The 9,998-nt window shown below is 42.1% G+C and overlaps 1 protein-coding gene across 3 annotated transcripts; it reads right to left on the reverse strand.

The window, feature by feature from the left end:
• Positions 1-2,613: 2,613 nt before the first annotated feature.
• RSRP1 (arginine and serine rich protein 1) lies at positions 2,614-6,992 on the reverse strand. Of its 3 annotated transcripts, none has more exons than XM_003799772.3 (5): positions 6,848-6,992; positions 6,049-6,640; positions 4,481-4,632; positions 3,143-3,226; positions 2,614-3,060 (listed from the first exon to the last, which is right to left on the reverse strand). In XM_003799772.3, exons 2-5 carry the CDS (start codon positions 6,587-6,589, stop codon positions 2,944-2,946), a joined length of 894 nt encoding a protein of 297 aa, XP_003799820.1. In that variant the 5' UTR covers positions 6,590-6,640; positions 6,848-6,992; the 3' UTR covers positions 2,614-2,943. The 3 variants fall into 3 exon arrangements, 1 of the variants encoding a protein (XP_003799820.1); XR_001161692.1 differs by having other exon boundaries at positions 2,988-3,060; positions 3,143-3,833; XR_001161689.1 differs by having other exon boundaries at positions 2,988-3,060; positions 3,143-4,632.
• Positions 6,993-9,998: the final 3,006 nt, after the last annotated feature.

Below are 9,998 nucleotides of genomic sequence, written 5' to 3' on the forward strand. Positions count from 1 at the left end.
TGTGGCAGGCGCCTACAGTCCTAGCTACTTGGGAGGCGGAGGCAGGACAATCACTTGAGCCCAGGAGTTGGAGGTTGCTGTGAGCTGTAATGCAACAGCTTGAGGCTCTGTCTCAAAAAAATTAAATAAGAGTAGTTATTCTTTCTTCCAGGATATTCCATTTGTTCAAACCACAAGCTGCTAGCTTGAAAGAAGACAATGTGGACCAAAGGCTATACACACAAGAACAGCTATTTTATGTCCAGTGATGTACATATCCAACTCAGTTACCCTTCAAATTTTTCATGTTTTCACAAAAAAACTGTCATCTTTCAAGTTGCTCTGCCGTCAAAATGTTCAAGATGGTGGCATATAAAGTTCTATGATGGAAATATCTGCACACTCAAACAAGGTAAGTCATTAACCACACATAGCTTTTGAACTCTTTAGAATTGGCTAGAGCTCAGCGCCCGTAGCACAGTTGTTACGGCACCAGCCACATACACCGAGAGTGGCAGGTTTGAACCCAGCCTGGGCCAGCTAAACAATTGCAACAAAAAAATTAGAATTGGCTAGTATAACCCAGGAACTGAAAATTTTAAATAACCATAAACTACTGGTTATCTTACTGGAAAGAGCAAATACTGGACAGCACAGCTTTAGTTAACTAAATCCCACTTGAAGACTGTGACGTGGTACCCACAGTTCCTAGCACAAGTGCCTGAAACCTTTCCTAAATCTAAGGGACCTCTTGCTATTCACAAAGCCCCTTTCAACTATACCTGAGTTTATGCTTATGCAGTGACTTGGGAGGATGAAGGGAAAACCAAGTGATTAGATTACTGGAACTGTTAGCCCAATCCTCCCTTCCAGGGTGGGGAAGGCAACTGAACATTGAGATTGTTAACAATGACCAATGACTGACTGCCAATATAATGGAGCCTCCATAACTCCCCTAAAACTATAGGGTTCACAGCTCTGGGTTGGTAAACTTGCCCACATGCCAAGAAAGTGGTGTATCTGAAATGCCACAATAGGAATTCCCTTATGGATTTAACTCCATTTACCTCTTTATAATAGAAATGGACAAAGGAATAGTGTTTCCCCCAATTGTTAACCTTTATAGGAAAATTATCAAACCTGGAGATACATGGGAGCCTCAGATTTGCAAAGTCATACTGAAGTGTAACATGGTGACTCCCTGCAGGTGACCCTCCTCTTATGAGACTGAGGGGTCCTACAGGAACTTCACCTAATTTCAGAACTGAATTACAATCACAGGACAATTGCATGATACAGGGAAAACACATTTGGTGTCAGTATTCTGAGTAGAGTTTCAGAACATTTACATATAAAGTAGAAAGTCACTCTAAAAAGAATTAGGACTTGGTGCACAGCCTGCTCATCTATTTATTATATAATCACCTCTGGGTGTTTGTCCTTTCCTGAGTAATCTATTTGGCCTCTAATATTCTGCCTATCATGTTCGCCAGCTAATTTTTCCATCTTTACCTAAATTTAAGCTGTTCAAGACACTAGCAAAAACAAAATGGTAAAGAAATATATGCTGCTGCTCAAATTATAAATCTGGCATCTTAAACTCATTCTTAACATTTGATATGTCAAGTCAAATAACACTTGCAGAGATAATGTAAATTTTTCTAGGCTTTTTTTTTTTTTGAGACAGAGCCTCAAGCTATCACTCTGGGTAGAGTGCCATGGCTTCACTGCTCACAGCCACCTCCAACTCCTGGGCTCAAGGGAGTCTCCTGCCTCCACCTCCCAAGTAGCTGGGACCACAGGCGCCTGCCACAACGCCCGGCCATTATTGTTTGGGGGGTCCCGGCTGGATTCGAACCCGCCACCTCAGGTCTATGTGGCTGGCGTCTTAACCACTTGAGCCACAGGCACCTAGCTTTTTCTAGGCTTCTTATGGCCACTAGTATATATCAATGGACAAAAATAAATGCCTTTAAGAAATCTGTTTAGGCCAACTGCATCTTTCCGTTCATAACCAAGTATAATATCCGCTTTAAAATTACATGTACTTAGTAGTAAAGATCCTTCCTAGCTACAGTAAAATTAAGGAATTCATGCTAGGTACATGTATTTTTTTTTATTTTTTTGCAGTTTTTGGCCAGGGAGGAGTTTGAACCTGCCACCTCCAGCATATGGGGCTGGTGCCCTACTCCTTTGGGCCACAGGTACTGTCCCAGGTGATGTATCTTAATACTTGAAAAGTACTATAAAAAACAAAGAAATGCCAACGACATCTCATAGGTTGTGTTTCAAGAGCATCCATTTCACCTTCTTCTGGCTCAGTTTTCTACCCTAATGCCAATATCCTTAACTCTTCCATGCTTAACTATCCCAGTCTTCCCTCAAATTTGAGGCCAACTTCTTAAAATAATGTACAACATCAAGTGGGAATATTGTTAAAATTCAGCAGGTATGAGGTGGAAGCTTGAGATGTAGCAATCCTCAAACTCCCGGATAAGACCAGGGAGTCCTATGTTGTTAGTCCATGGATTTGGATTTGGGATTAGCAAGGCTTTTTCTTAACCAAGAGATGCCTCCTTTTATTTCTATATTAAGTGAAAATCCATTAGGTTACATATACAGAGAGAGACAAAATAATAAAAATGAAATTTATTAATATACAAAATACAAACAGTTCAATTACTGTGTCTTACAAATTTCACTTCTATATAATTGATACACATTACAAATATATACACAAAACTCCCACCTGTATGTAAACTTTGGTCCATTTTTGTGCTATTTCTTATCTGTAAGAGAAACCTAAAATGTTAATATTTGAATATTAAGTATTTACATCTTTTGTAGTTCATTTTTAATTGCAACAATTACCACTAAATGCCTCAAAGAAATGGGATAATGTGAAAAAGTCAAACTTGAAATAAAGTGCAGTTTCATGCAAACTTAGCCATTAGTACTCTTCCTTTAGACAGGTATCCACAATCCATACGGACTCTTCTTCTTATCTATTTTTGGTGACCTTGAAGTTGTCTCTTCAGCACCAGCTTTAGCTGATTTCTGTATTGGCTTTGCTATAGAATTCTGGAAAAAAAAAAAAGTAAGTTAGCTTCTCAAACACATTCTAAAACCAATTTTTGAATGATAAATGCTTAGATATACTTACATTAGAACTAAAAGCTATGCTTCTTTGCTGGGGAGATTTTTCATTGGGACTTCTAGTTCCACCTTCTGTTAGCTTTTCTGACAGCTAAACAAGAGAAAAGTGTAACTTTAAAAATACATATCCCTGATTTCCAACTACCACATAAAAAGCAACTCAACTATATATAAATTTAGTAGTAGACATACAAATAAAGTTCACTCTAACCATGTAGTTAACAGCCTAAACAACACAAACTTGAGTTTTCTTTTCCCCTTAACAAAACTGATTTAACAGGTTTAAGACACTTTTCCTATAATTATTTTATTCCCCTGCTTTGAATTCAAGTTAACTTTTGAAAGTGAAGTCATACCAGAAAATACCTTATTTTCAAGTAATTAAGGCATCTGCCTTAATTAGGGTACCTAATAGCTTCAACAAGCTATTCTACTAAGATCTTATTTGTCTACTAATATAAGCAAACATACATCTGGGTCCCAAAGATAGGTTCACTTAAGATGGATCTCTTTACTGATCTTTATCAATTTCTAACTACTTTAAACCTTTAAAGCTATGAATTTATTTAAGCTTCGGTTTCACACAATTGAAGGTACAGTGCAATTTGCCAATGCACATCCTGCACATTTCTGGAGAATTATAATAAACTTATCTGCCAAGTGAAGCAGGCCTCCTCTTCTGTAATCTCTCAAAACATCTGGAATATATTGCATATATTATGAAAGGGACATCTATGGCACAGATGCCCCACCATTACAAAGTGTACCCTTGCTTAGATTAAAAACTGTCTTCAGTACCTTATATAAATAGTACCTGTCCCAAATTCTAGCATGCACATGTATCTAACAACAAAAACTACTTTTTCAGTATGTGAATGTAAACTTCAAATTAGTTAAACCTCTGATACTTTAAGCCCATGTATCAATTACCAACAGATTTTCTTCATCAATTGTCTGGAGACCACATTCATGATTTCTATAAGACAGAAATAAAGCAGATAAACTATACTGTATGTTGAGTACAGAATTTGTGGGAACATAATGCTGCAAAGAAAGCTAAACACTCCGTAAAAGACTAGAGTTAGAATTTCATATAGAAATCAAAGTAGCAGCTACAATATTATTAACAGTGTAATGAAAGAGTATGGTGCCAACTGATAAAGTTCATTAATCTCCCATTTTCAGGGGTGTGATCTTGTCTGGCATCATCAATCTGCTCTTTTGATTTTAGCAAATTATACACATCTAGACTTCCCAAGAAGTGTAAAGTAAGTAAGAAACGACTAACCAGATCTTTCAGGCAATAAACAACAAATTTTTGTCTAGATAAATCAGGAATACTTACCTCCAACTTAGCACCAGTATTTGGCACAGCTGTTCCACTATTTGTTTCTTTGGCTGTGGAAACGATTCTGAGACTAGCTGGCAAATCAATGTTGGTCGTTCCTAAAGCTTTTGCTGCATTGGCTTTCGCTATTTCTAATAGCTCCATTCGATCTAGAAAAAAATAAAAAGGTATTCACTATCCCTGTAGTATTTTTCCCAGGAGGACTCAGCAGCTCAAAATAAGCTCTTATATTGCTGTTTTAAGTAAAACATAATTAAGTCATTTGCTTTACTTTCATAAAGGACAGTGAACCCTTGAAAAACACTAGTTTGAACTGCAGTGATCCACTTAACGTATGTTTTTTTTTCTCCATTTATTTATGAATTTTTTTCCCTCCCAAACGAAAGCAGATCAAAGATGCTTCAGTACTGGAGGAACAGAAAACCCCACAATATGGGTGGGTTCTGCAGGGCCAACTGCTGGACTTGTATGGCTGCCCTGTGATCTCAGACTACAGGGACTCTGGAACCTATTTCCCCAGGTATACTGAGGAGTATTTGTCTAACTTTATCCTCAACTCCATGTTTTGCTAAGAAAGGCATTCCTAAATTATCTCTTAATCAACAATTTCCAGTTCTTCCTGACAGAACTTTATTTTTGTATTTTGCTTTCTCTTCAACATCAATTTCTGAACATTAGCATTTTATTCAATGAATTTTCTAATACATTACAATTCATAATCACTAAACCAATTATCAATTACTAATGTCTGTAATTCAAATCCAAGGGATTTTAATCTACCATCCTTTTTTTATTCCAGGATCCCCTCTCCAGGATACCACATGTCATTAATTTTAAAATACTGAACAATCAAATTTTGTTCAGCAAGACAAAACTAAAAAAAAAAAAAAAAGGAAATCTATGCACTGATACTATTATGCCCATCAATACTTTAGAAACCTAATCAACCAAAATATAATTAACATTTTAAAAAGGCTCCACTAAGAAAAGCCAACCACTAGGAAAAAAGATTTACTCCACCTTGAACTCTTTAACGCCTATAATCCTTTAATCCTTTAGAGAAAGAACAGTTGTCCACTTAACAGGACGTCTATGGATCATGTTGTACTTGTCCTCCTTTTCCCCAACCAAAAAGATTTCTGCCAGGCGGTCACCGTGCCTCACACCTGTAATCCTAGCACTCTGCATGTGAGGCAGGAGGATTGCTTGAGCTCAGGAGTTCCAAACCAGCCCGAGCAATTGTGAAAAACCGGTCTTTACTAAACAGAGAAAAACTAGTTAGGTGAGGTAGTGCATCCCTGTAGTCCCAGCTACTTGGGAGGCTGCGGCAAGATGATCGCTTGAACCCAAGAATGTAAGGTCGCTGGGAGCCATGACGCCATGCACTCCAGCCAGGGGCAACAGAGACTGTCGTCCCCCCAAAAGTAGGATTCCTGCCACCCATGAAACTTATTACAACTACACAACTTCGCTTCCTCGGCCTACTCATACGCTGACACCGTATGTGTAAAACGAAGGACGAAGAGGAAGTTAACCGAGCGCTTCCGCGTTCACAAAGGACCTACCTTTTTCACTTAAGCGAAAAGGGGTTCTGCTCCGAGACCTGCTCCTGGATCGCTCCCTCCATCGGTGTTCGTCCTCGGGGTACACTGTGCGCCCAAAGCCGTAGTAGCGCCGCCCGCGCGTGACCGTATAGGTCCTTCGGTAGTGCGACCTCCCTTGGGAGCAGGAACGGGATCGAGACCGGCTGCGCGAGCGGTACCGCGAGGGAGACCGGTGATACCTCCGGGACGGCCCGTAGCGCCTCTCATGGTACCGGCGGCTGCGGGACCGCGACCGACTCCGCGAGTAAGACCTGGAGTAGCGCCTGTACTTGCGCTGGTGGCGCCTTCTCGAACGAGAGCGGGACCTGCTCCTCCTCTGGGGTCGGCTGGAGCTTCTGGACGAAGAGCGACTCGAGATGTGGGAGTAAAAGCGGGAGCTTCTGGAGGAAGAGCGGCTCCGAGACCGCGACGACAGGCGGCTGGAATGGCCCGACCGGGACGACAGGGGGGAATCCTTCTCCTGAGGGGAGCCTGGCCACATGTCGTTCACGTAGTTGGACATCTTCCCCCGCGGCAGCAGCCCTCTTGTTCTTCAAAAAGGCCCTTCCAGAGACTAAGGACAAAAAGGGGGGTAAAAGCCGTCAGCCACAGCAGAAGCTGCCGGACCGGGCGGGGATCGAGCGCTGCGGACTTTGCTCAGCGCCGCTAGGCCGCGGCGTCGACGAGAAAGGCCGCCCTCCCGCCGGGCTGGGCCTGGCACGTCTCCCGCCACTCCCTTCCGCGACAATCGCGGGACAGACCCAGGCACCACAAAGCTCACCGCAGGCTGCCGACGTCTCGCCAAAGACGGAAAGGAAGGTTCAACGGACGCCTTCCTCTCAAAGTTTGGGACAAAGAGAGACTTTTAGTGCCCACGCTCCAAGAACGAAAAGACAACCTTCTCCTTCCGTGTCCAGACCCGAACTGAGCCGAACGTCTACGGACGCGTCGAAAGTACTAGAAGGCGGACGTAGCGCATGCGCAAAGACGTTAGAGTGGTGGGCGTGGCTCTCCTCCTGTCCAACCGCCGCTCTGCCTCCGCCCTCTCCGAGCCGCACCCTTCGCCCCCCGCACAAATGCCTCTATGATGCGCATGCGCGCCTAAGCCTGGACGGGGTGGGGGTGGGGCTCAGGGCTGCTACATCCGGGTGTTTGCCTCCGTGGCTGTTTTTTTTTCCTTCTCTGAGAAGTGGGTTCGGCTGTGTACTGGACGAGAAAGTTAATATCTCGTCCCGCGCGACCAACAGCGTGCTTTGCTTCGACTACACGGGCAGGTGCGGGCTTAAGTGCTAGGTAGTTAGTGGAGGTAGGGGAGGAAAGGCCGCAGGCTGGCCAGACTTCAGACCCGAGACTGACAAACTGATAGGCCGACAAGGTCATTGCCTCCACCCTCCCGGAAGCCGCGGACTCGGGCTGTGCCTTAGTGGACACTTCCTGCCACTTCCTCCTGTCCTGTGTCTGGTGGCGGGAGAGGGCGACGACGTCCAGACTCCTCCAGGCTGCGGGAATAGTTCGGAGAAGAGCGTACTATCTCCTCCCCAGGTCGTCCCAGCATCTCTGAAAACCAATATTAACTTAGAAAAAGTTCCTTACTTCCCTGTTGGGCTAGTAAAGGTAATTAAGGTAGAGACAAAATGCAAAGAAATGCACAGCTGACCCTTAATCTAGGAGGTTAGAGTGGTGTCTGCAATAATGTATTTCAAAGACGGCGTGCTTGGTGTAGGACATGAAACAAAAGTGACGTTTCCGGGGATTTACAAATAGAGTACTTATAAACACTTTTATTGTAATAAAGCCTGACAGTTGCCTTGAAAAATGAGGGTTAATTAACTTTGCATTGAATGAACTAACCACTTCTGCAAGGAAAGTTGGTCTTTATATGCACTACTTTGCAAGTATATTTTTACAAAAGCCACTTTCTTTACACTCTAAAGTTTAGAGAGAGACACAAATTCACTCATTCCCAGTTATTGTCACCTTAAAACCCCAAACTTGCGCACAAATGGCGGAATAAAATCCTTAGACATCTGCACCCACCTACCCTCCCCGCCATACATGCTAACTGTGCACTGTACCATCCAAGGATGGAGGTATCAAGATGGAAGTAGTTCTTAAGTTTCTTAATGTTTCTTTTTTACATGCTATGTTAATAAATGTAACATGCAGTGCCCACCAGGAACTTTTGCTGAAAGTTCTCATTAACCTGTGTGAAAAGAGTGAAAACAACATGAGTGGCACATTTGACAAGGGTAAAATGATGTGTTGGGTGAATAAAGCAAAACTATGTTTACAATGCAGTTTTGAGCTCTTAGTTATGAATAAAGAAGTGTGGTAGGAATCTCTGTAGACTGTTCATACATAGGTCAAATGTGGGCCTAAAAAGGGGTGGCCAGAGAAAGCCTGGATGTTAAAACAGGATATTAGAAACACGGTGGGAAACATTACTGTGCCCTTGGGCAAAATGCTGGTGTATTCATCTGGGGAACTTCACAGACTTCCTGAGTTAAAAGTCTGCAGGGATGTTGTGTTCCTTTTGTTCTTCCTTTTGTTTTTTGAGACAAAGTCTTAGTTTGTCACCCTCAGTAGAGTGCTGTAGCGTCACAGCTCACAGCAACCTCAAACTAGTGGGCACAGGCGCCAGCCACAATGCCAGCTATTTTTAGAGACGGGGTTCTGGCTCTTGCTCAGGCTGGTCTCAAATCCCTCCACCTCAGCTTTCCTGAGTGGTAGGATTATAGGCAGGAGCCACCGCCCAGGCCAATGTATTCCTTTATTTCTCAATACAGAGTATCCTAAAGGTCGCCATACATACATACATACATAGAGAAAATGGCTAATTGTAGCTAAATGTACTTTTAGTTACAAAATATTTCTCAACATGTTCATATATATATAGTAGATAGAAAACATGAGTTTGTTAGTTTTTCTTATTTATGGTGACCTTTGAGAACACCCTGTATAATCTTCTCAACATTTATCCACTCACTTTATGAAAAAATTAAATTTCAATTATCATTAGAATATCTAGCACTGAATTTGTAGGCTAATTTAGGCAGAAATTACATCCTTACAGTTGTGAATCTTCCCATCTAAGAATGTGACATTTAACTTTTAAATGTGCCATTTAAGTTTGTTTATGTCCTTCACTGTAACAGGCTAATGTCCCCCAAAGCTATCCATTAAGTCCCTAATTTCCTGGAACCTATGAGTATGTTATCTTAATATGGCAAATAGAATTTTGCAGATGTAATTAAGTTTAAGGACCTGAAGATAAAGTTACCTTGAATCTAATCACAGGAGAGATTCAGAGGACAAGAATTCCATGCAATTAGCCGGGTGCCTGTTGTCCCAGGTACTCAGGAGGCTAAGGCAAGAGAATTGCCTAAGCCCAAGAGTTGGAGGTTGCTGTGAGCTGTATGACACCTTGGCACTCTACCCAGGGTGATAAAGTGAGACTCTGTCGCTACAAAAAAAAAAGAATTCCATGCAATTCAAAAGAACTACTGCTTCTGAAATGTAAGAGGCTATGAGCAAGGGGAGAGAGAGTACTCTAAGAAACATAGACCTGAATTCTACCAATAGCTGAATGAGCAAGTGTTGGGGATTCTCCTCTAGAGCATCCAGAAAGGAACAAAGCTGTGCTAACACCTTGAGTTTAACCCAGTGAGACTTCTCACCTACTGAACTATAAGATAATCAATTTCAGTTGCTTTAAGCCACTAAGATGAGAGTTCTTTGTTACCATGGCAATAGGAAACTAATACATGTACTAGAATTTTATAACTTTTTCATGCACATTTGCATGAATCTTGCTAGGTGTTAATATATTTGGAAGTATCCTTTTTTTTTTTTGAGACAGAGCCTCAAGCTGTCGCCGTGGGTGGAGTGCTGTGCCATCACAGCTCACAGCAACCTCCAACTCCTGGGCTCAA

The sequence above is a fragment of the Otolemur garnettii genome, unplaced genomic scaffold, assembly GCF_000181295.1.
Source record: "Otolemur garnettii isolate 467f Iridium unplaced genomic scaffold, OtoGar3 scaffold00156, whole genome shotgun sequence".
Classification (NCBI taxonomy): Eukaryota; Metazoa; Chordata; class Mammalia; order Primates; family Galagidae; genus Otolemur; species Otolemur garnettii.

Bases quoted from the DNA above. Each gene is read 5' to 3' on its own strand.
- RSRP1 (XM_003799772.3), bottom strand. From the start codon at position 6,589: ATGTCCAACTACGTGAACGACATGTGGCCAGGCTCCCCTCAGGAGAAG. The intron at 3,227-4,480 runs GTAAGTATTCCT...TCTCTTGTTTAG, and splicing joins ATACTGGTGCTAAGTTGGAG to CTGTCAGAAAAGCTAACAGA. The intron at 3,061-3,142 runs GTAAGTATATCT...TTTTTTTTCCAG, and splicing joins GCATAGCTTTTAGTTCTAAT to AATTCTATAGCAAAGCCAAT.